We start from the raw sequence: 27108 nt of genomic DNA, 5'->3' as shown, positions 1-27108 counted from the left end.
CTTAATAGTATCAGAAAGGGCGGAAGAAGCTATACCGGCCCTCATTTCTACCATTGACGATTTCTCCAGGGTGTCGGGATACAAGTTGAATAAAGATAAAACAGAGGTTAAATTGTTAAATAATTTGGGTAATAGAGAGGTTATGGGGGACTCTGGCTTGACGTGGCAGCCAGGCTGCTTTAAATATTTGGGGCTGGAATTTGATAAAGATCTAATCACAATATTGGGGGTTAACGAAAGATTGACTCTGAAGAAAATATCTAAATTACTAGAGGGATGGTCCCCGAAATTCCTTTCATGGTGGGGCAGGGCGGAAACTTTAAAGATGATGGTGACCCCATTGGTAAACTATCTGGCGAGTATGTTACCAATGACATTCTCGGAGGCCTTCTTGACAAAGGTGGATGGGCTATTTGGCGGGTTCTTGTGGCAGGGGAAGAAACCCAGGATATCTAAGAAGAAGCTACAGCTATCAAAAGGAAAAGGCGGCTTGGGTCTCCCTAACTTCAGGAACTATCAGACGGCCTTTCTATGTAAACAAGGGGCACAGTGGTTGACTGAGGACGCGGAATACACTCCGCTGTGGATTGGGATTGAAAAATCTCTGATTGGTAATGCCCCTCTTATAGCATTACTCTCAATGGATCTATCCCATCTCCCCCACTCCAAATACATTCTACTAAACACTAGAAGAGCACTTCTGAGACTAGATCAAACTCATAAAGTCGGATTGCTGTGGAGAAAGTCTACTATGGTTTCTTTATGGTATAATCCATCACTTAAAATGGAAGGGAAACCTCTGCAGTGGAGGGGTTGGTCTATGAAAGGCATTAACCTGGTGAATGACTTATTTGAGGGAGGGCATCCTTTGCCGTTCTCCTCGCTCCAGGCCAGCCACAATCTGTCACCAATGGATTTCTATGACTTTTTGAAACTCAAGGTCATTCTGTCTACTCGCTTCCTCAACTCGAACGACCCTTGGCTTAAGACCCATGTTCCACGACTAATGAAGTCGGGTCACTTTGTCTCCAAAATCTATAAGTTGCTTCTCCCTGCCCCAAGGAAGGCGCACAAGAAAAATGAATCCAAGTGGGAATCTGAACCTAACTCTACCGGTTTAGTATTTGACTGGGATTTGATACATGCTGCTGCCCTAACGAATAAGATCTCCCCGATTCTAGCCCAAACCAAATACATGCTCATTAATAGGACATACTGGACGCCAGAAAAACACCATAGACTCCATCTGAGGGATAGCCCCTTATGTTGGAACTGTAACTCAGCGGTGGGAGACTTAGCTCATATGCTCTTTGGGTGCTCTGCGCTGGGATTATTCTGGGGGAAAGTGTTTGATTGCATAGATCACATTTTCAAGGTCAATTCTAAAAGAGAGTTTGTCTATGTTCTATTGGGGGTGTTGGATCAGGAGCTTCATAATGACAATGATCGTCAGTTGTTAGATATTTTGCTTACTCTAACCTGTAAGGTAGTACTATGTAAATGGAAAAGCGCCTCTGAGGTCTCATTCAGGGTTTGGCAGGAATGGCTCACGTTTCTAAGAGGAGCTGACAATCCAGCTCTACACTCCTCCCCGTGGCGCGCTCCCCATAGGAGGCTATGGAAATCCCTAGACAGATCTTCGTTCTCATTTGACCCGCCCTGAATGGAATGGAAGAGGTGGAATTATGGCTGATAAAGCTATAGAGTAAGGGGCGTGGCGGACTCGGAAAGGTAACACACATGAAATAAGGCATTGGCAGTTATGGTGCTCACTCAACATAGCGCAATCGGAATTTGGGGGCTGAACATGGTTTCATGACATATCTTAGTTTAATTTAATTTAATTTCATTTGTTATAAGTTCGTCCATGTTACTCGGACGTGAGGGTCAGAATTGTTGTCCTGACTTACGGATTTTATTTCTATGTGTTTGAGGAATATGACTCCATATATGTCCGTGATGGGGGTGACTCATCTATAGACTTGCCAGCTCTCAGGTACTATGGGTCTGTTTGTTCGGGGAATGCACATGTCATTTATTGCCATTTATTGTCATTTATTGAATGTCTTTGTCATTTTTCTATTTCTTTATCAATAAAAAAGATTTGAAATAAAAAAAATTTAAAAAATGGGCCTGCTGGAGGGGACTGCACGACGTCGAGAAAATCCGCCAGAAATATTTTTAAGACCAAAGGTAAACTTTTGACCAGGGCCTCCTGCTTAGTATATCCGACCAGGGCTCCATCGCGGTCAGCCTCAAACTTTTACTTTGTCCTGGTCAAGCGCGATGTTTTGAGGCACTATAAAGTGGTCAATCTTTAAAAATTCATATCTCCTGTTCCCTACATTGGGTCGTATGGTGTCATATTGAAGATAGAAATATTTCCTATTTTTATAAATTAGTGTGGGATTTTTATTGCGTGTTGTCTCACTTATTTAATGTATTGGTGTATTTAAATGCTTTACATACCTGTCTCCTGAGTTAAGCCTGCCTGCATGCAGCTACCAAGGGTTGAGCCAGGGGCTAATGCATGGAGACCTTGTCTGGACCTTATATTGCGTGGGTGGCCTTATCGCTAATTGTAGATACATACTAATCCCTACCCCTATCAATAAACCATCCTCCCACATCACATTATGCCTGACCAGTACTACTCCCCTTTAAGGATTATTTTGTGTTTAAACCCCTCAAATTTTCCTGACATCTCACACAAAAAAACCCGGGTGTAATGGCATTAACTCAAGTTTAATGCCCAATTATTGCTGATGAGTCCAACTCGAGGTAGCATCTACTTTTCTTGCCACATATATCTTTGCTCTTGTTTGCCTCCCTTTGAACTCCAAGTTGGGCCTAAAATATCCTTCTAACTCAATTTTATGTCCCAAGTAGCCACCAGGCTGAACATCAGGAGGTAACTAATTTCATTCGGGGAGATGCTTTGGCACTCTGAAGATGCTAAAAAAAAAACTAGACTTTCTCCCTATATCAGCCAGGAAAACCATAGTCCACACCATGGTGACCTCACAACTAGACTATGGGAATGCCCTGTATCTGGGTGCATCTAAAGCCTGCATAAAACAACTCCAACGCATTCAAAACACAGCGGCACACCTTGTTCTTAATTTACCCCGGCGAGCGTCATGAAAACAAGCTCTCAATGCCCTTCATTGGCTGCCAATTGAGAAGAGAATTCTTTTCAAAGCCATGTGTTTGTCACAAAAGCCTACAGGGGATAGGCCCTACCTACCTGCACAACTTCCTCACCCCTCACAATCCTGTTCGACAGCTGAGATCTACAGGAGTACAGTTACTCAAGATTCTCATGATGAGGAAAGCGAGGATGGGTGCTTAATCCTTTGGCTATCTAGTGGCCAAAAACTGGAATATACTACCTCTTCAGCTACGAGCGGAAAAATCGGAACCAGTCTTTCGCAGAGGACTGAACACCTGGCTCTACAATCTATAGGCCAACGATATAACCCACACCTGCTTCTGTGCTTCTAGCGTGGGAACACACCTTTTGGGGTAGCCATGCGCTCTATAAATTTATTATTATTATTATTACAATTCATGAAACACTGATGTCCCAATAAAGATGTACCATGCACATGCACCTCCCATCACAGAAATTTCTTTTCCACCCATTTTTTAAATATATTTTGGAAATCCTCTACATACTTTGTCAGTAACACAAATAATTGAATTGGTGTTTTCTACCCCTTCACTCGTTATACAGCTCACTGTGCTGGGCATGCTGGCTTTGCACACTCTGCCAAAGCCTCCCTTTATACATTTTATCTACTGCTGGACAACCTTTGAAATGTCCTTCCTGAAACCAAGAACTCCCATACCTGAAACACACTAGACTGTTCTTTCTTTCAAATACTCTGTTATCGGCATCTTTCCCTAATTCGACAGTTCCTGGCTGCCCTAGGGGCAGAGCATTCTGCATAATATCGTTCACTTTCCCTGTTTGTGCCTGGTGCACCTTTTGAAAGTGCACTGTGGTGCAAACGGAGAAAGTGCGCCTATTATATGTTACTGCCCCAGATAAACACGGTTGAAGCTCAGTTTGATAAATCTCCACACTATGCCATTTTTTCCAGCTAAAGGAGGGCTGCAGGATAAGCCCTAATAAGAGGAAATGTATGGTCCTGTTCTCTCTATACTACTTTTTGTCTGTCTGTCTGATTTGATGCACTGAGAACCGCATTCGTCAAGACCTGCACAGCACAAACCATCAAAAGCAGATCCACTCTAGGGCTTTGAACCGGCTTCTGCAGTGCTATTACCAGGCTGACAACAGCTCTACTTCACACTGTCCCCATAAACTGCCCTTGCCCACTCACTCTGCCCTTGCCCCACCCCTACGTTTCACTCTAGATACACACTTCCCGTGTCCCACACATTGCTCCTACCCCCCACAATACTGATTCCCCCTTGCCCATCCCTTCAACTATTGGCTGAATAGTGTGCTCATCCACCCCCCTAACAAAGCGCCTATTAAGAAAACCACTCAAACAAACTTGTACATCAATAGTAGTAGTTGGGTACAGTAAGACAGACATGCTGCCTTTGTCAGTGTTTGTTTAGAATGTGAGCTCAAAGTGGTTTTTGTAGATACCTAGGATTAGGGGTTAATCATGTGTGTTAAGGCTACTAGTTGTATCTATTAGAAGGGAAAAGATTGTTGGTAAATTATTCTTGTATTTAAGTACAACCCTGTGCACGTGGGATGCTGGACTGCACTTTGTACAGAATTATGTCAAATCGTGCCATAAAAATTTGTTGCTACACATAGTGTTGCATCTGTGTTTACAGTCCAATTTGTTTCATGTCCATCACCATAATAATATTGGGGTTTCTGTTTGGGGGGGCTTGAAATGGATTTATTAAGGTTCTTTTTAAACCATGTACGTCACATGTGATAGGTAATATTTTGTTTATACCATTGTTTTGTCCACTGAGGTGTAGAGATTTAGATTACAGCTGTATCATGGCGGGACCTTAAAAAAGTGAAGATAGTGACTGCATAACCTCGTAGTACACTGATCAATTTTTGACTACATGTAGTATCGTAGTCCTAGAAACCTTGAGGCATCGGGACTTGGAGATGAGAGGGAGGTCATGCGTAGGAGTGCAAAATTAGCAGCACCATCCTTTGTACAAAGTCAATACCAAGAAACCAAACTTGAAGCAATAGGATGTTTGCAACCGTGGTTTACATTAATCCATATTGTGATTTTGCAGGGGTTGTGTTTGCAAATGGCGAACACTGGATGCAGCACCGTAAACTGTCTATGGCTCTTCTACGTCAGTTTGGGATGGGGAAGCGGAGCCTTGAAGAACATGTCATGACGGAAGCAAGGCATCTGGCAGATTTCTTTGAAAGTAAAAAAGGTACTTTTAGATTTATTTTCCCCTCCAATTTGCAGATCCTACACCTGTCTCTCCTGTTTGTAGCTATATGTTGAATTCCTTACTGATCTCTTACCCTATAATGCTCATTGCAAATCAATCGGATTGCAGTCTTCCTGTCACATTCACATGGTTTTTACTTAATATGCCTTTGACCAAATAAATGTAATCTTATTGAGCAGAGTAAACCTTATTCTCTCCTTCTGCAGGTACAGCCAGGACAAGCTGTCCTGTGTCCTGGTAGTTTAACAGGGCTATAGAATTAATAAATCCTCATAGTGATCTTTTTATCCCAATTTATGGTTTTTGGGACTTTCTGCATAAGGTTTTAATATTTTCTCCTCCTGTTACTTGACTGAAAAAAGGAGCTGGGAGAGTAAGGGTTGGATGGAAAATGGAGGAAATAACCCAATATAGCTGCACTTCTACCATTGATTTTATGCACAGCTCTCCTCCCATCACATTCCAAACCACAGTTGGTGTAATTTCCCAACAGTACCATCAGTGTATCTGTAATAACAACCCAAAAACCATTTCAGGAAGAGCTTAGAATCACTATTCATATTATGTCACTACAAGCCATGTTGGGTAGGTACCACAACAATTTCTATGCCTATGAAAAGAGATGGCCAAGTAGAGGGATGCATATTCTACGTTCTTTGCCTATTTTGAGTTCTATAGGAATAGGGCGTGTAGCACTCCAGCAACTTAGACTCCAGCAACATTCCTGAAGAGTATTTGGAGGCAAGGTGCCACAAAGTATTTTGCCGTATTATTTTGAAATTCAAGACTGGGCCAGTAAAAATAACCTTAGGAAAAGTGATATTTTGCTCTGCAGATTACCCTATTGCCCACAGTGTCTGTTATAACAACTACAACACCATTTCATAAAGCAATATTTTAATATTTGTATTATGTCATGACAAGCCTTGGTCAGTACCACAACAATGCCAAGGTTAGTGAGACGGCATTCCCAAGAAAAGGCATGTGGATTCTAAATGGTCATGAAGTGGGCTATTAATTTGGAATGGGAGGACACTTACTAGCTTAATAAACAAGCCAATTATTAAGTCTCAACATTGGTCTCAAAGCAGTTTTTCTCAACCCCTAGTAGGTATAGCACAAGCAACTGGAAGTTCTGCAGAGAAACAAGTTAAAGCAGTGCCAACAATTGTAAAATTCTGATCAGCAAAAAGACACCACATTCATTAAAATTGAACAAGGGATGCGAGGGCCTAAGCCGAGGATGCGTAATGCAGTTAGAGCATTGCAGCTGTTCTGATGAGCTGTTTTGCGGGTCTTTGCGACGGGTCCAATCCTTCTTGCAGCAGTGATGCTTCGGTTCTGCTTGGGTTTGCACCGAGCAGCAGTGGAAATGCTTTGATTCCACTGGATCCACAGAGGCTGGGAAGCACCTTAAGCCCACTTTCAAGAGTCCAGGGCTGGGATAACACCACTTGGAACGTTTGTCTAATAGACAGTAGAGTTTTTAGAAGCCTGTTATGTCTCTGAGGCTTCAGATCTGAAGGCAATCCAACTTGGGTTTTTGGGTTCAAGAGACACAGGACTGGTACTTCTCACCCAGGGAAGAGGGCAGCAGGTCAGCAAAGCAGCAACACGGCAAGGCAGTAGTCCAGCAGAGGGCAATTCAGCAGAGTGGCAGTCCTTCAGCAGCACAGCAGTCCTCCTTTCTGGCACAGTATCCACAGGTCCAGAGGTGTACTGAAGCAGTGGTGTCTGAGGTCCAGTATTTATACCCAGTTGTCCCTTTAAAATGGTGGAGAAGCTTCTAGAGGTTGCCCTTTGAAGTCCACAGGCATCCTGCCTTCCCTGTCCTGGCTCCAGACTAATTACATGAAGTATGCAGCCCTTTGTGTGGAGGCTGGAAACAGCCTATTCATGTGTAAGTGGGGCTGTGCTCTTCCCTCCCATCCTGCTAGTGGTGTCCAATCTAGGCACACCTAAGCTCCTTATTGTGTATTACTGTCTAGGAGGAATACACAAAGCCAAACTGTCAGCTACACCCAGTCATGTGCCGAGAGACAGGCTATAGGGACTGAATGGATAAGGGTGAAAAAAGACAGGTTTCTAAAAGTGGTACCATGTCTGAACTGGGGTGGCAGAGTGGGCTAAAGAACGGTGATGGATTAAACCCAGATCAGTTGACTGGGGGTGAGTGCTTGCAATGTTCAACACTCCGTCCATCATTTCCTTTGGTATTTGCTTTGTTCGTCATAAGTTGGCAGGGTATGCTCAGACGTGAGTCCCTTGCTCACTTTGCCACTGGATTCAAGCAAGCCTGGCTGAAGACGGCTGAAATGCCAGAAACCGGTCCTAGGAAGCTTGTTTCCGGTCTAGGGAAGACATGGCTTGGCAGTTCGGGCTGGACTGTTCCCATGAGGCACAGGGTCAGACTGATTTGCATATGGCCTTGTCTGAACTGGGGTGGCAGAGTGGGCTAAAGAACGGTGATGGATTAAACCCAGATCAGTTAACTGGGGGTGAGTGCTTGCAATGTTCAACACTCCGTCCATCATTTCCTTTGGTATTTGCTAGGTTTCTAAAAGTGGCATTTTCAGAATAGCAATTTAAAATACGACTTCACCATAAGTTAGGATTTTGAATTGTGATTCTAGTGGCACCCCAGATGAACTGGTTATCTCTGTCCATTTGAAAATTACACGTATAAAATGAAATAAAGCAACTCCAATGTTATCCTATGGGAGAGATATGCCTTGCAGCAGTGAAAAACACAACAAGAGTTTTTCACTACTACGACAAGTAAAACCTAAAAATACATGACCTACTTATTAAATACATTGCACCCTGCCCTCTGGTCTGTCCAGGGCCGCCTACCCTAGGGTTGACTTATATGTATTAAAAGGAAGCTTTGGGCCTGTCAAAAGTTTTATTTTGCCAGGTCGAAATGGCAGTTTAAATTGCACACATAGGCTTCACTCAAAAGCTTGAGACCAGTTTTAAAACACTACTTAAGTGGTTGACACAACAAGTGCTGCAGACACACTAGTAGTATATTAGTTACAGGCAGGCTCTGGATTCATTTTGTACCACTTTACTAGGGACTTATAAGTAAATTAGATGTGCCAATCCGGTGTAAGCCAATTTTATTCTGTTTTAGGGAGTGAGCACAAGCAATGTTTAGCAGTGGTAAAGTGCACAGAGTTCTAAGGCCAACATACACTATTTCATAAAATCAGAGGGGTGAAGGCAAAATGTTTGAGGGTGAGCATGCAGAGAGGGCCAAGTCCAACAGCCCTCCCTCTCTCTAGCTGCTGGGAATGTTCCTTCGGATTACTTCTGGATCCCCCTGATCCTCAGAAGAAGCTACCAGTCACCAGTTCTCTCACCAGGTAGGGCTCCTGCAGAATAAACTGTTCTGTGGTCAGCATAGCCTTGTTGGGAGTCCTTTTGCTGTTTCCGCCACCTGACCCTTGGAGAGCAGTTCCAATCCCTAGGTGCTACACAGAAGTCAAAAGATCTTAATTCACTCAGCATGGCCCCTTTCTTCGGGCGTAGTCTTTCCAGGAATGTTTTGCGAAGGTGCTGATGAGGTGCCAGTCTTAATTTGTGCACTAGCCAGCAATTAGTGAATTTTCCCTTGCCCAGTTCTGGCTACTTTCTTACTTATGCCCACTTCCTTTACTTCCTTTGCTGAATATTCCCTAGAAATCCTCAATCCCAACAAGAGTTTCTCTGTCTCTCTCAAAAACACTTCCTTATATAGATGAGGTCTCTTCCCCCTCTAGCAGGGTCCGAACTAGTTCTTCCTGCTTTGGGGGTGGGTCTCAAGCGATCCAGAAGGGCTCTCAAACTGAACAGGAGGCGCCTCATGTGGCATCTACAAGTCTAAAGAAGTAGTGTTAAGGCTTCCTGTCCCTTCCCATGTGCCTAATCTTTGCTAAATACTCATTTGTTACCTACATCCCTGTCTTCCTGGATAGAGAGATCAATCCACTGTACTCTGCAGAGCAGGGTCATTAACTGCAGCCAGGAATTCAGCCTCTGGAGGTATGATTAGTGGCCAAACTGTTTCTAACCCAGATTTAACCCAGGAAGCATAAACGAAATTATTATAAAGTTACTTTTCTACTAAAGTTATAAACAAAGAAGGAAAAAACTGTAAAATCTTTTTTTTAGCATTTTCCGAAGCGTAGATGTTAAATATTTTAGTTACTGTGGCGGCACCTATTCTAAACATACTGTGTGCCACATTATTATATATTAGGATCCCTGCCCTGCTGGCTTAAAAAGCACTCTTTAGGGGTGACTTACTGATATATAAAAATAGGTTTTCTTATTTGGCAAAAGCATTTTCCTTGTTTTCATTCAGTGCTTCTAATCTGCATCCTCCAGGCAGAGCACAGTGGTGTAAATATGCACTGTTGCTCATATATGACTTTTAGCTTCCACGCCACTGGTGCAATTGATGCACCATCCGCCAAGGTCTTAGAAGAAAATTAAATAGCCCATTTGGGTGAAATCAATTTTACTATTAAACATTTAGGGCCAGTGCGCACTCTGTGGCATTTAACAGCTGCCTCAAAGGGCAGAGAGTCCTAAATACCAGCTAAAACCGGGCAAACAATCTGGAGTCACCATTCAGTAAAGGTGTATTTCTTCCAATTTGCTACACAAATCATGTACTACTTTTGAACTATATGATGGCTGAGCATGTAGCATTCCAACATTTGGGCTACAACACTCCTTGTCAACATTTGGAGGCAAGATGCCACAAATTGATTCTCCTGATTATCCTGAGAACCAAGACTAGTCCAGTGAATGGAAAAGTATATCCAACCATCTGCACAGGAAGTGACACCACTGCATTTCCCGTCCTATATCTGTACAGGAAATGATATCACTGGTTTCCCACCAACAGTGTCTTCAAAAGAAGGAGCGAAGCAAGCGGACTACATGTCCCATCATCAGTCTGCGCAGGAAGTTAAATCACTGCATTTTCTATTATCTATCAGGAGGTACCACAGGGCTCTATACTTAGCCCGCATGTTATTCAACCTATATGTTAGTCCACTGGCGGAGCTGGCTAGGGGAAGGGGGCTGTCACTGGTATCATATGCTGATGATACCCAATTGATGTTTGCCTTCTCTAAGAAATGTACCACCAATCTTAATAACTTTAGGGAAGACCTGCTGGCTATCTCCGACTGGATGGCAGTTAACTGCCTTCAGCTGAACTCTGGGAAATCTGAAATCTTGCTTTTCGGGAAGGATAGGGAGTTATGGACTGATTTCTATTGGCCTGACCGCCTGAAACCTGCCCCAGTCCCTAGAGACACTGTAAAAAATCTTGGGATATGGTTTGATCGAGGAATGACCTTTGAGAAACAAACTAAGGCTGTTGCTGGGGTTTGTTTTGGACGCCTACGGGGCCTTAAGCCACTGCTCGGGTTTTTTCCTCCTTCGGTGCGGCAGACTATTGTCCAAGCGTCTATTCTCTCTAGATTAGACTATGGGAACTGCCTGTATTTGGGAGCTACTGGGGCTAGTATAAACCGCCTTCAGAGGGTCCAGAATGCAGCAGCACGGATCCTGGTCTCACTACCCAAGCATTGCTCAGTCGCCCATGTGCTCCCTAAGCTTCATTGGCTGCCGGTGGGTAGGCGGATACAGTTTAAAGCACTGTGTATCTCGCACAAGATTTTAGCTAAGCAGGCTCCGCTGGGCCTCCTTGGTTTGTTGAAAGCCTATGTACCGGAGCGCTCACTGCGATCTGCAGAACAATCTTTGGTCTGTGCTCCTCGAGTGTGGAGGGCCAGGGCAGGGGGGCGCTCGTTTCGATCCCTGGTGGCCAAACTCTGGAACTCACTTCCGACATCTATTAGAACGATCCCTAACCATTTGGCCTTTCGTAAGGCCTTGAAAACTTGGCTTTTCCCTCTTTCTACCATTTAACCACTGTATTTTGTTACGGCTCTCGTTTCTGGCTTTTGCTGCTGCGCTGGGACGTCTCGTTGCTGTGGCAGCCATGCGCATTATAAATCCTCTAATAATAATAATAATAATAATATCTGCACAGAAATTGACATCACTAGTTCCCTGCCAAGCCGCCTTTAAAAGAGGAAGCCAAGCAAGAAGACTATATTGCCCATCATCCATCTGCATAGGAAGTGACAACCCTGCATTTACCATCATCCATTCACACAGAAAGGGACACCACTGGTTTCCCACCTAAACTGTTTTTAAAAGAAAAAGCCAAGCAAGTGGACTATATTTCCCATCACGAATCTGCAAAGGAAGGGGCATCACAGCATTTCCCATCATCCATCTGCACAGGAATTTACAACACTGTTTTTTTGCTAAAACAGTCTTTCAAAGAGGAAGCCAAGCAACAGGGCTATATTTCTCATCATCCATCTGCACATCAAGTGGAATTAATTTCCCATCATCCATTTGTGCTCCCCCCCCCCCCCCCCCCCCTGGTACACATCCCTCCTCCCAGGACCCACTTAATGACAGATATAGCGCAAACACACGTAGTGGGCACACCAAAAGAAAGCCCATCTCTGCCCGTCCATGGCAGGACCACGCCCAGTGCTAGGAATCCTGGTCCCTTTCCCTAGCTACCACTACTCTGCTGAGCTGCTCTGTGCTCTCACCGCCAGCTGCTGCTAGCTGTACTTCTGCCATACCACAGCGCAGAACACAGAGAAAGCATTCATATGCACCTCCTGCAAGTTCACATGTACTCTTATTTCTTACGCCCACTACTCCTGCACCAATAGCACCCAACACCCCATTCGCTCACACACAAACCAGCTTTGTGCACCCTGCTCACACAGAACAAGCATTATTCATGCAACACCCACTCCCTCACCAAACATGTCGGAGATATAGGACCTACTACATGTCCACGCTCCAGACCTGCTCTTCCTCATGGAAATATAGCCAAACCCAACCTCTGCACCGGACGTCACAACTTCCGTCACTGCAGGCTACAGGATAGTCAGGGAAGACTGTCAGCACATTCATGGAGGCGGAGTTGCCATCATATTCAAAGACTCCCATCAGCTGCACCACCTCCACTACCTACATGGAACACCTCATGTTCAGGATGCACATCACAGCCAACTTTTCCCTGGGTGGAACCTTTGTATACAGACCACCAGGACCCCACACCAATTTCACAAGAAACGGAACCGCACTGACCAAAATTCTATGGCCCTTCTGGAAACCTCAGCCTCACCAAGGACATTACCAAACCCACCTACGCTGATGGATACCTACGAGGAACATTAGCCGGACAGTTCTGGGAGACCGTATCAATGCCGGCACAAACAGCAGCAGGGAAACCCTTGCAACATCACCCCGACACAAGACCTTTGCAACAATCTTTCAAAGTTTTTCTTTAACTAAATAACCTCCATATACTTAAACTTCGATTCCTCAACAGGACCCCATCTCAACTCAACTCAACTTCACATCATGGCTGAATAATGAACCCTGACCTCATGGGCTACCACGACCACAATTGAAACCACCCCTATGTTGAAGACATCCACTCTGGCCCCAGCCGGCCCTAGCCTGCATCACACTTCTACAAATGGACCCCTACCAAGCTGTGAAGCACTAATACACTCCTCCTCAATACCTCCATCAACTCCGCCACCAAAAAACATGCCACTCTCAAGCCAAACTCAAGTCACTATCCGCTGACCCAGCCACACTCTCTAACTACAGACATAGCTCTTTCCTACCACACCCCGCCTAGGTCTTTGAGAAACTAATCGACCAACACCTTATTGACCACCTCAGCAACCACCGTGTCCTCAATGCTACATAGTCCAGATTCAGTCCCAACTCCAGTACAGATCCTTGATAGAGGAAATATGACAGCCCTCCTTCGCCTGGACCTTTCTGCATTTATCATGGTCTCGCAACCAACCCCTCCTCATCAGGAGTCTGCATGAGATTGGCATCCAAGGACTGACTGTCCACTGGATTTGCTCCTTCTTAACAGATAGAACATGAGCTCTCAGCCTGGCACCATACTCCTCAGAATCCTGCAAACACTCTGCGGAGTGCCTCAAGGTTAATCGCTCAGCTCCACCCACTTCAACGCTTTCATGACCCTTCCAGATAATGCAGTTCTGCAATTGATATGGCCTTATTGCACTGTGAAATGCCACTTAAAATGGGACAGTGCTATTATTGTTTTCTAGATACTAAATATATACAGTCTGTCTCTTATTTATAAATATTTGCTATCTGTTTTATCTCAAGTTAAATAAGGGCACCCACTGCAGATCTCACCAGTCTTCCGAATAAAATCAGTTTTTGTGTGTTGTAACCAATTCTCTTTGTTTATCTTTAAATGAAGTTGTACCTGATTAATAGCCCATTGTACATTCAAGTTGGGAAAATTTCATCCTAAACAACCATAGGCGTCATTCTACATTGATATGGTGTAATCCCCAAATCATGCAAAAAGAGGAGAAGTGTAAATGTTTCCTAGGGAAGATGAATTTAGCAAACAAAACAAAAGAGGAACATATCCTAAAAATGTCAATTAATATAGAATGGGCAAGGCCAATTGAGTACCTCTTAACAACTAGCCTAAGCCAGATGTGGGAACTGTTATATAATTATACTTTCCACCTACACTTGAGAACTACCCAGAGTTCTCTGCTTCATTTTTGCATAATACATATGTATAAAGAATAAAGAGCCCTCACCCATCCTAGAACAGCATGCTTCATTAAAGGACTGACTCCTCGCTGGAAGCTGATGATGATGACATTAGCGGGCTCAGCCTTATAAGTAAGGGATTATTTGTGGTAGAGATGACAGTCTTTAAAAATGACCACACTATCACTTCAAAGTTCCTGAAAGCTAATAGTGTGAGGGCCATGGAACAAGTAACCCAAAGTTTCCTAGAGTTAACCACCATTTTTTCAGAACACCAACTACTGGTAGGTTTAAAAGGAACTAGAGGGAATAATTCAAGCCATGGACAAGGTGGGCATGTTTCAGCCCCTGTAGTAAGCCCCGTTTGGTTATGGGGCTTTTATATGTTCCACTGTCCCTAGTAATATACTACCTAATCACGCTCTACGTGGGGGCTTTAGAGGTCAGTGTAATAACACGCAATGCAGAATAACAGATTGAAAATGAACTAAAAGACTTGATCTGGCAAAAAATGGAGGCATATTCTTTCTTGATTAGGATAACCCGCAATTGAGAGGGAACAGTAGATCAAAGACAGTCATTACAAAAGTTCGGGAATTAAAATTCCAATAGTAGAAATCTAACAGGAGTTCGATGCAATTAATGTGTATGAAAACGTCAGTGTTATGTCAATCACACAACCAGAACAAGCAACCAAACCACGACTGCTGAACAATTCAATAGCTGTATTGCACCCACACACATCAGTGAGCAACCCAATAAACATCCATCACACAGAGATAAAATAACTGTTTCAAAATGCACAGTGAATAGTTTTCAATAGGCGCTATATGAGATTGACAGAGCAGAGGCAGTCTAAGTCCTATTAGGGCTACCGTGTAAAAACAGTAAAGTCAAGAATAAGGTTTGCATAGGATGGAGAGAGAAACACCCTGCTGGAACAGTAGCAAACTGATGTGTAACAGGCCTGTGCGGGCTGGCTATGAGTGATGCACTAACGCATTCATGATGTGTGTGTGCCTTCGTGGGATGACCCTGAATTGTGTGCACGCGTACACTTGGGTAAAAGGGCATATGCACTGAACAAGTCTCTGTTACTGAGATATTCAAGATCGTGGGTTAAATAATAGGTCGCTAAGGACGGTGTCTTATCGGTAAACATAATAAGGTGGATGTAATAGACAGTCAAGCCCTGGGACAGATTCATTATTGTATCTGATCGTAGTTTTCAGAAACATTTCGTAATAGGAGTATCCTTGATGAAGTGTTGGTGCACGTGAGGAGCATAACCACTAACAATGCCGCCGTCCTTTACATGCACACCGAGTTAGAGAAGTGTTAATGGAGCAATTGTATTCATATGTTACATGAAATACCGCATACAGAAGACTAAAACTAATAACTACATTGGAAAGTGCAATTATGTATGTTTTGTGGGTGAAGGGAGTGAAACTTGACTCATCTAATACAACATAGTTAATGGAACGAGAGTCGGTGTCAAGACTCCGACATCAAAGGCCATGGTATATTGTTGTTGAGTCTCAGATATGGATGTACAATTTAAAAACTTAGTTTTGTGCCTTAACAAAGGTGTGGTTAACGTCTTTGTGGGAGATCAAGTTATCGAGTTTTTCAAAATTGGCCGACTATGTGCCATCCTCATTGTGTCCCTTTTCCAGAAAACAACTCATTTTTGTAGTTACTGGTTTACAAAGGATGTTGTTGCAGTGTTCTTGGTTCTGAGGGTACATGTTTCTGGTTCTGAGTCCAACCTAATGCAACTCACAAGGGCACGCAGTAGGTGTGTAGGAATCTGGCTCTGTATATACTATACCAAAGTAAGGTATGGTATGCACAGAGGCCAGAGGATCCCCAGAGGTATAGCAGAGGCTAAATTAGATAATCTCTAACAGCTCTCTTCGTGGTAGTGTGGGAGAGCAGTTAGGCTTATCACTTATCAGGAGGGTGTGTTAAGCATTAATTGTATTCACTCAATCAAGGACTGATTACACACACTCAGAGACAGATTCCAGACCAATTGGGCAAGTATAAAAAAGGTATACTTATGTTTTATTTCTATAACCAAGCAGGACTTGCCACAGGTAGGTAAAACATACTTGCAATTGTAAAACTTTACACAGAAATACAAATGGAAATGCATTTGCAATCGTTACAGGTATGCATATGCTTTAAAAACAGTTTAAATTACATAGAAATTACTTTTATGTTACTTTTGAATTACATTGACTACTCAGGGTGATATGCCTAGATAGATCGGTGGGGGGCTCCTCAGGGGCAGCCCATTCGGTCTTGGGAGCCAAGCTCCTAGGGTTAAGGTCAGGGCAAAGGGGGGTCTTAGGTTGGCACCAAGTCCACATCAACAGCGGGGCAGGGGCGGCAGGGTGCAAGGTGCAGAGGAGAGGTCGGGAGCCCAATGCTATGGAGGTTGCTGGTTTTGGATTTTGGCTGAAGGCTCTGTCCAGGAAGTCTTCCGAGAGCAACCAACAGCTGGGCAGATAAGTTGGAGGGCTCAGGACATAGGGGCACCTCCGGTTCTCTTCTCCAGGACGCCGTGTGGCCAGATGCAGGGGCACCTTTTGAGGTCGGATTTCACTTTACTGGGCCACTGTCGGTTAGGGGGTCTCCGTGCAGAGGCTGCAGATGATGTCTGGAGGGGTCAACTCACGGTGGACTCAGACTCTGAGGCGCTGGGGGACCTTGCTGGGACAGGTGGGCCACTTGGACTTGGGCCATAGGCGACGGGTGCAGTGGTGGTTCCAGGCGTCGAGTTTTTTCATCCTTTTCAGGCTCTGAGTCTGTCTTTAGAGTTTATCTTGAACAGAGCTGCTGTTTGCAGCAGATTCAGTCTTTGTTAAAGGCAGTCAGTCCTCCCAGGGTTTTGGAGGTTGCTGGCTGCAGGACAAGTCGACTTTTGGTGCAGGATCTCTGGAAAGTGCGGACGGGCTGGTAGGGACAACAAGAACATAGAAAGAATAGTAAATTATTTCACAAATTAGTAATTGTTAGACCTGGCATCCTTGACATGGTTTCTCCTGACTTATTGCTTTCCGACCCCCTGTTTTCCTGACTTCATTTGTGCTGGCTTTAGGATTCTGGGCACTTTACGATTGCTAACCATGCTAAAGTGTATATGCTCTGCATTCAAAACATGGAAACACTGGCTTATCAATAACTGTCATGTTTAATTTACTTGTAAGCCCCTAGTAAAGTGCACTATATGTGCCCAAGGCTTGTACATTAAATGCTACGAGTGGGCTTGCAGCACGGATTGTGCGACCCAATTCAGTAGCCTGTAAAGCTGTCTCAGGCCTGCCACTGCAGAGCCTGTGTGTGTAGTTATAAACTGCCATTTCAACCTGTCATGGTAGCCTACTTGCCAGGCCCAAACCTTCTCTTTTATTGCATATGTCACCCCTAAGTCAGGCCCTAGGCAGACCTATGGGCAGGATGCAGTGTACTTGAAAGATAGTACATGTACTTTAGAGTTTTACATATCCTGATAGTGAAAAAACGCTAAATTTGTTTTTCACTACTGCAATGCCTATCTCTCCCATAGGTTAGCATTGGGATTGCCTTAAAACATCTTTTAAGTGTAATTTCAAATTGAGAAAAGATAGAGTTGTGTACTTCACCTCGCCTTACCCACCTGAGGGGTGGAGTTGGCAAAGGTTGGGCACACCTCTCCTCCTAACTTGATTTTCCCACCAATTCTCCAGCCCAAAGTGGGGGTCAGAACTGGTGGAAGCTAGTTGCTGGGGGGCAGCAAATGACAGGGACAGCTCACAAAGGCGGCAGTCCTTTGAAGCTTCCCCTTCATGGACCCAGCCAATACTGGAGGAGGAATGTATCAAAAACAACGTCTCAACCAGTAATCATTAATAAAGACCGTTACACAACGTGAATGAATCACTTGAGGAGGAAAAAAAGGGGGTAGGAAGACCAAGAAATAGAGAATAAGGGTTATTTGCAGGTAGTTATACAGCACTACATTACAATTGTATTGGAGTAACCATAACAACCAAATGTGCACTGAACGTGCTTGTGAGAGTGAACGGCGTAGTGACACAAGTGAGAAAAACAGCGTGGAACGGCGAGGAACAGTAAAAAACAGACAATTATTCGGAATCAAAAAGTACAGTTTGGATAAATGTAAATACAATTTGTTTTAGTTAATCTCGAATGACCCTGTAGAGGCCACAGATGATGCTGTGAAGTTGACGGCGTTTCGACCAGTTTAAATTGTGGTCATCATCAGGACGATGGTTACTAATTTCCTATATAGTGCTTTGTGAGAAGAAGGGAAAGGTAAATAAGGATAAGAATGAGAAGGCCCCAGATACATATATAAAAAGGAATGGCACCAGGTGAGTCAAATAGAATGTACCTTGTAGCACAAGGTAGATTCAACAAGGTTGGATTTTGTTGCGAAGAAAAACAGCTTGAGGGGTCGCTGGGGGAAGGAAGAGGACACAGGGTCATGGATGGTAGGTCGCGAAGACTATGTGGGAAAGACTGGAATGGGGCAGGACAAACTATACCTGTAAAGCGTACGGGAAACAACTTGCCGGGTCCAATTTGGTTCGGTAGAAAAAACGGAAGCTGAAGGATGAAAAGAGGGGGGGCATGCAAATGACAGATTAGAAATAAGGAAAGGGGAAGGGGCCATGGACGAGGTCCTATGCAAACTCTTACCTGGGCGTTAAGGAATAGCTGCCCGGATTGTAGTGGAGGCTGGCGATCACACTCCGCTAAGTGGGTCGGGGCGCCGGGTGACAGCGTGGGAGTCAATAGCATTAATCAGACAAGAAACTGGAATTAATCCAAGAGGATGAGCAAAACGTCCACGCCAGCTGTACGGCGCGTAGGGTATATATGCCGGAGCACAGGGCTTCCTGGTCACGTGGGGGGTAGGGAACACTATAATGAGTATAGCATCCAGGGCAGGTGCCCTAGGGGGACGAAGTGGGGAAAGACACCAGCGGCAAGATGGAGGCAAATAGAGACACCGAATTGGCCGTGACAAGCAAAGTACCAAGTATAAAAATAAGGAATGATGCTGTACATGGCGAAAATACATATATGATAGTGACAGTTTGATCTGGAAAAAATAGCTTGAGGAAGTAATCAGTATGCATGTAAAACCGACATAGTTAACATTAGTTTAAACTGCATCCATTCAATTCAAATCAGGATACATTGTCTGACATGTAAGATAAAGATTGTATGTCTGTTGTGCAGATTGCAAGTGACCATAGCAAACTCATATTCGTGAAAGGGCATGTTGATAAAAATTAAGGTACTGGAGGAGGAGGCATGACACCTCTGCCCAGGATGGGCTTTGTTTATGGACCCAGAGAGTGGAGGCTCTCTCCCCAGGGGTCCACAAACCTGTCTGGTGGTGGCAAATGGCTTGTCATTTTACAGGGGGCATCTCTAACATCCCCTTAGACTGCTTTTTACAATAAATCCTACACTGGCATCAGTGTGGGTTTGATGTGCTGAGAGGGTTGTTACCAAACTTCCCAGATTTCAGTAAATCCAATATGGAGCTGCGGAGTTCGTAATGGCTCTTTATGGCTTTACTGCACTTATAATGTCTAAGAATAGACTTAGACACTGTAGGGGTACAGTGCTCATGCAACTGTACCCTCACCCGGGGGCTAATGCACCCTGCTAGATGTGGGATGTACCTAGGACACAGGCAGTGGCTTGCAGGCATGGCACACAGGGATGGGTGCCATGTCAACTGTTCACTTTTCTCTACACCAAAACACGTAGCCTGCAATGGCAGTGTGTGGGTGTAAAGGTGCACAGCCTCTAAAGGAGCCAGGATGCTTGTTTCCGGTCCAGGGAGGATCTGGCTTGGCAGTTCGGGCTGGATTGGTCCCATGAGGAACAGGGTCAAAACTGATTTACATATGGCTGGGCTCAAACCGGAGTGGCCTGGTGAGCAAAAGAACAATGGAATAAACCTAGATCTTTGTGACTAGGTGTGAATGTTTTCATTGTTCAGCATTTCGTCCATCATTTGTTTCTTATGCTTTTGTCATCAAAGTCGGAAGGGTATGCTCAGACGTGGGTCCCGTGCACATTGCACTACTGGATTCAAGCTAGCCTGGCTGATGATGGGTGATATCCTGAAACTGGTCCCAGGATGCTTGTTTCCGGTCTAGGGAGGATCTGGCATGGCAGTTCGGGCTGGACTGTTCCCATGAGGAACAGGGTCAAGGCTGATTTAAATGTGGCTTTGTCCAAACTGGGGTGACATGGTGAGCAAAAGATTGATGGATTAAACCCAGATCTTTGTGACTAGGGGTGAATGTTTGCATTTGTTTATTTTACTTTTACAAAGTTGTCTTTTTCTTACTTTGTCAATTCTGTGTCTCTGCTTTTCTCTGAATACATGTCTGGGTTGGGTGGCAGCTGGGCTTTGTGCATTCAATCCAGACAGTCACACAAAGGGAGCTGGGGTGTGATATTTGCATCCTGATGGCCCATCACCAGGCTGATGGGCCTTCCTGAAGTAGATTGGGAGGGAGGAGCTGACAATTACACCTGAATAGGGCTATACCTGTCCACACACAAAGAACTGCATACCCCCTGTAGGTAGTCTGGAGCCAGGGCAGGAAAGCAGGGACCTTGCGATCTTCAACTGCCTCTTTGGAGTCTCCCCCACTTCAAAGGCACATTTGGGTAGAAGTACTGAACCCCTGTTCTGCATTCAAACTTTTCTTGAACCAAGACATTCTGCCAGGAAGGAGAGCCGCTGTGCTGAAGAAAGGACTGCCACTTTGCTAACTGCATTGCTGTGTTGGCCTGCTGATCGCAAGAGAGAGTGCTACTTTGCTTCTTGCTTTGCTGTGTTGGCCTGCTGCTTCTTGCCAGGTAGCGAGAAAGACTGGACCTGCTCCCTACATCCTTGTACCCTGGTTCTCCAAGGGCTTGCTGACATGACTCCTGTTCTTGAAGTCTCAGGGCCATCAAAGGCTTCCATCCATCCTGCTAAAGCTTCTGGACTCTGCTAACTATGAGTCCTCCCTTGCCTGAGGTGCCAGATCCAGTCCTGCAGGTTTTTCTTCATCGATGTTGATTCATTTGCGACTTTGCGCCGGTTGTCGCAGATGCATCGCCCTTCGACGCAGATGCAGTGACGACAACGATGACCGCAATCCTACTGCCAAAGTCGCTTGATGCGGGACACCTTTGTGCGGCTCAACGATGATGCATCAGGCTCTCATCATCAACACTTGCTCCGTCCAAGGTCAGCAGGACCTGTCTGAGTCCTGTAGCCGGCCTGCACTCCCTCGTGGTCGCCCTGAACATTTCATTTATCCTGGTCTAGCGTGACCTCAATACCCTTTTAGCGATATTGACTTCTGAGCACTGTTTATGGAGTTATTCTTTAAAAATTCATATCTTGACTACTACTTGTTGGATTTTTGTGGTTTTTGGACTTGTTTTACTCGGATAAATATTCTCTATTGTTTCTAAACTGGTCTGGAGTATGTAGTGTTTTCACTGTTACTGTAATTTAAGGGTTGCACCCATACTTTACACATTGCTTCTTAAGTTAAGTCTGACTGCTCTTTGCCAAACTAATAGATGGTGAGCACAGGGTAATTTGGGTTATGTATCTGACTTACCCTGACTAGGATTGTGGTCCCTCTTTGTACAGGGTGCAAACCTCAATTTCTAACAGTAATGGTGAACTGCAGATGAGCATTCAGGCTTTTGACACAAAGGATTTGAGGACACTTTCAAATTCTTCTCTACAAATAATAGGAATATCCTCAATATAGTGCCTCCAAAGTCAATTATGCTGGCTAAAAGTATACCATGTTTGAAGATGTGTAGCATTTCAAAGGTATGCATGTGCAAATTGGCCAGACAAGTTTGTACACAAATTGGAAGTAGTTCTCTTTTTAACTACTGTAGCCCATCCCATAACAAAACATATGGGTGTCAAATGCTCCCAGTTGTCATTGCTGAAGAGTTTTGCAATAGGTGAGTGTGTAGCTACCTGGGTATACTGGTGTACAGTGCCTCAGCATTGAGATACAGGTGAATGAAAGATTGTCTAATATAATAAGCACACAATCAGTATCTTCGAAGTACGATGTCATCAGTTGTACCAGAGGGCGCAAGAAGAAGTCTTTGCTACCAAAAAGGGTGCTTCATGTTTAGTGATCCAAACAGCAGATTCAGCTTCTATAAACCTGCTCTGGATTTTGGTATGTAATCTCTCAATGGGTACTTCAGTAAGTCACTTGTAGCTCCTGCCATTGGAAAGAGGTCACATGCATTCTTCTCAGTGAGCTTATGTGGAAAACACTTTCCCCTTGGCCAGTTCTTTCACTGATTGCCTTTCTTCATTGAATATAGTGTTGTATCTCGGCCCAGGATTAATCATATAAGTCATCAAGGGACAGATGTACAATGCGCAAAATAGCATCTCGCAAATTGCAAGTCTTTTGCGACTCACAATTTGCGAGGCGCTATTCTGCATGTACAACAGTGTTATTACACTGTTTTGAGATTCCCAATGGGGTCGCAAATAGAGAGGCTCATGAATATTAATGAGCCTCTCGCAATTTGCGACCCCATTGGGAATGGCAGGCCCTCTTGGTATGGTGGCCTGCTGGGCTCAGCAGACCACCATGTCTGGTACTGCTTTTAAATAAAGCAGTATTTTTTTTTCAATGTAGCCCGTTTTCCTCAACAGAAAACGGGATGCATTTAAAAAAGAAAAAAATGAAACGCCTGCCCTTAAAAAAAAATTCCCCTGCATTTGCAAAGGGGAAGGGGTCCCCTGGGGACCCCTTCCCTTTTGCGCCCCCATTATCACCCTCTTGAAGAGGGTGGTAATTTGCAAGAGTTTTACACATGCAAATGCGGACGCAAAACCTTTGTACATGGGGTTGCGCTTGCTATTAGGAAGGGAACGCCCCTTTCTAATAGCGACTCGCATTACCAAAATAGCGAGTCGCAAATAAAATGGGACTCGCTATTTTGGTATTGTACATACTGTAATGGTTTTTGCATGCACAAACGGGTTCGCAAACCCGTTTGCGCATCCAAAAACCGTCGTACATCTGCCCCCAAATCTTATAGTACCATTTTCTCAAAAGCTTCTACTATGGGAAGGATAAACTGCTGAGAGGGGGCTGAAGTTGTATTTCTTCCTCAACCCATTCGGGAGGCTCTGTATTACTACGGTCTATGTTGTCATAGTAGCCGCCGAGTCTGATTTTTCCCCACCGAAACCAGGAAGACGGTCACCCACTCCCTCGTCACCAGCCGTCTGGACTACGGGAACACCCTCTACGCTGGAACCACAGCCAAACTCCGGAAGAGACTCCAGCGCATTCAGAACGCCTCAGCACGACTCATCCTGGACATCCCTCGCCGCAGCCACATCTCGGCCCACCTGAAGGACCTGCACTGGCTCCCCATTGACAAGAGGATCACGTTCAGACTCCTCACCCACGCACACAAGGCTCTCCACGACACTGGCCCGAAGTACCTCAACAGCCGCCTCACATTCTACACACCCACCCGCCAGCTCCGATCCGCCAGCCTCGCCCTCGCCTCCATCCCACGATTCCGGAAATCCACCATCGGAGGAAGATCCTTCTCCTACCTGGCAACCAAGACATGGAACTCCCTCCCCACTCACCTACGGCTGACCCTGGACCATCTCTCCTTCGGGAAACAACTCAAGATCTGGTTGTTCGAGCAGAAGCGACCCTCCCCCTCCCCCCCTCCCCCCCTCCCCCCCTCCCCTTCAGCGCCTTGAGACCCTTACGGGTGAGTAGCGCGCTATACAAATTTTGCTGATTGATTGTTCGATTGATTTTTGTTTTAAAAATACTACTAATTCTCATCTGTAGGAAAATGGCCCTGCATTTGAATGGGTTTGAAAAACGTGTAGCTCAGGTTACCAACTTAGTTCCTGTGTGGTTGCTTGTTGTTCTTGGTCCAGCTGCGACTTACTGTCAGTGATTTCGGGTTCAGTGTACCTGAGCTTGCTCTTTGTTTTATGTTCTGCCTCAGCCTCTTCCTCTTCATAAAGAAGGTAAGAGATAAGTACTCTGAAAACGCCCCTGTACTGAAAAGGTTGAAATTGTCCAAGCTAAAAAATTGAATGTTGTGTGTAGGTCAAAGAAGTGCATTTATAATCTGGTTCTTCGTCTCCACTGCTCCAGTCGTCATCACTATAGAACCATTAGTTAACAGTGCCCTGCTGTCTAGGAAACCTTTTCTGTCTCTGATTTAGAGCAAGAGAAATATCCATCTGTTATGTACAGGTACACAGTTTCATGGGAAAGCTTTCCTTTTTTCATTTTGTGATTATGTGAGAAACTCCTTTTGTAAAGACAGGTCTTCGGTTGTCTCTTCCAACCTCTTTTTAGAACTGTTAAGCACAATTTCCTGAGCACCAGCAAGTATGAAAATACACTATGTCCACTTTTTCTTAGTTCCAATTTGATTTGTCTTCAGAATTCTTCTGCTTAACAAATGCTCATCTTCAGATATAGCCTTCGGATATAGCCAACACGTGTTTCGTCAGATCACGATGTTTACATCACTGACTTCATCAGGGCTTCTCAAATCCACTTAATTTATCAATTCTTCCAATCTTTCCTCCATTCTTTTCCTCTTAGTGCGGAGAGTACTCCATGCATGATTCCGGATGGCGGGCCACGCCATCTGGAATCATGCATGGAGTACTCTCCGCACTAAGAGGCTGAACAATACGTGGTTTGGTCCCCATTGGGAAAGAAGGTAGAAAAGAATTGAGGAAAGAGTGGAAGAATTGATATAAGTGGATAAGTGAGAATTTGTGAAGCAGAAGAATTCTGAAGAAATAAATCAAATTGGAACTAAGAAAAAGTGGACACATTGTATTTTCATACTTGTTGGTGCTCAGGAAATTGTGCTTAACTGTATCCAGGACTGGATGCCTCCAGTCCGTATTTGTGAGCAATAGTGGCAGCCTCCTTCCTTTGGAGCACCGGATTTGGGAATTGATTTTTCTTTTTTTTTTAATGTACAAAGAGGGAATATCTAATGAGTTTGCGCAAGTGACCCTGCCACTCAATTGCTTTTAAATCTCTTATTATAATTGGCTAGTTGCACTGTTGTCTTTAAACCAGTCCAGAAGGTGAGGAATTTGATGAGCATAACATTTGATATAATTTTGACTGTAGTCATTTTTAGAATTAAACAATCTTGGGTGCAACTCCAAGATATTCCTGACCAGTCTTCCTGAAAGCTTTCTCGAAATGGAAAAGCATAGTTCACAGGATAAAATCGGGCCGCTGGGAACTGCTTTTTCCTTCAAGTATTTGGTCATCACCCGGCAATTTTAATTTGATTCTGCTTAATATTTGACAGGCTTTTTTTCAGTTGTCATGTTGTCGTATTTGTCAAGTATTAGTGTCACCCAAAGTCAGGAAACCTTCAGGATAGTAGTCACCAGTAGTTTCGAACACATCAAAAATGGAGGCTGAGCCAACACTTTCAGTGACCCTGTGAGGTATAGTCCAATCAGGTTACGAGTCTTGCATTCTCTAAGCATTGGCTCTCACCAGAGAAAGAAATGTGATGATCGATGCTGCACAGGCCCACATGAGCTACTCGTACATATTGCATAGCACAACACCAGTGTGCATTTCACCTGATCGTGTCTGTTCCTCACTGAATCTTTGAAAGGGGGGGGGGGGGCGAACATTCTCCTCCTGATACATAGGAAATAACTGGCAGAAGATCTCTGTTGAATTACACCAAACGTGGATTGAAATGAAAAGATCATTACGAACAGAGCCTTTTCTGCTTTGGTATACATCTGTTAAATGTTTTTTGATATATTTTAATTACAAAAAGGTATGGGCAGCCTTCAAATGGTTAATTGTATGTACATCATGTCAGTTGAAAATGCTTTTTTTCATTTTGCTTTCTTTACCTCCATTTGATGAATGTACATTTGTGAGATACTTAGGCCTTGAGTCTGCAGTGAGTAACTCAGGAGCTACTTGTAGCTCACCAGCTCCATGGAAGTAGCTCATAGAAGTAAAACCTAGTCCAGGGTCTCCAGACATTGAAGGAGGTAGCACCGCTCATCTCCAGATCCTTGGAGTCATAGCCAGCCAGATCAGTGACAGAGCCCCACACTAAGACCTAAACATGTACAATGACAGCCTGAGAAATGTAGAGGAACCACAATAAGACCACCTTTCTCCGGTCTCAATTTAGCAAAGTTGTACAGAGATTTGTCATGCTGCATACCGCGTTCTATCAGTGATACTTCATACATGAAAACTGGGCCAGAGAAGAAGAATGGCTGCAGGAATCGGAGTGGAGTCTCGAGTGCGAGACTGCAGACGGGTCACTCTCTGTAGTCCTATATGCGCTAGTCATGATTCATAATATATATGAATAGTTCAGGCTGCATTTCACAGATCAAAAGTAGTTCTTATCATAGAAAAGGTGGAAACCCCGGTTAGTCACAATCTTGGTATGTCACATTTCAGACAGCGCTGTCAAAGTGGAAGTGGGGCTTAAATACACGTTCATTTACTATTACAGATTAGATGAATCTGCTTGAAATTTGACTGACACGCTGTGAAGCTGAAGGAAGGCTTCTCACTTTTCATTCAGATCCGTGAAAGGAAATTTTAAATAGAGGGTCAAACATGGTTTGGTTTTCTAGGACATTTTGTGTAGTTCAATGAATCTTCATGAAACTTTAAATGCCAGAAATGGAAGACACTTGATATCCTTGTTCAAAATTTCATGTAGATTTGTTGCTGGGTGATGCATTCAGAGAGCAAAAGGGTTAAAGGGCAAAGTTCCTAGGCCAGGCCCTGAAGCCAATCCACAGTGCTAGTACCGAAGGGCTATGGTCAGAGTGTTTTGGTCACAAAGAGGGTTGGCTATTTTGGAATACAAAAACATTGGTTCCATGTGAAGAAACACATGCACTAAAATGTGAAACGTAAC

General features: G+C 44.3%; 1 protein-coding gene across 1 annotated transcript in view; it reads left to right on the top strand.

Annotated features, from left to right (window-relative positions):
- Positions 1 to 27108, top strand: part of LOC146809952 (cytochrome P450 2B2-like) — a 267373-nt gene that overhangs the window by 163335 nt on the left and 76930 nt on the right. The window contains exon 3 of the mRNA XM_085616810.1: positions 5251 to 5400. Coding sequence (XP_085472936.1) covers positions 5251 to 5400 — 150 coding nt within the window. The remainder of the gene's footprint in view (positions 1 to 5250; positions 5401 to 27108) is intronic.

Source organism: Triturus cristatus, chromosome 7 (genome assembly GCF_964204655.1).
Source record: "Triturus cristatus chromosome 7, aTriCri1.1, whole genome shotgun sequence".
Taxonomy (NCBI): Eukaryota; Metazoa; Chordata; class Amphibia; order Caudata; family Salamandridae; genus Triturus; species Triturus cristatus.
This window is presented reverse-complemented; position numbering and strand designations above follow the sequence as displayed.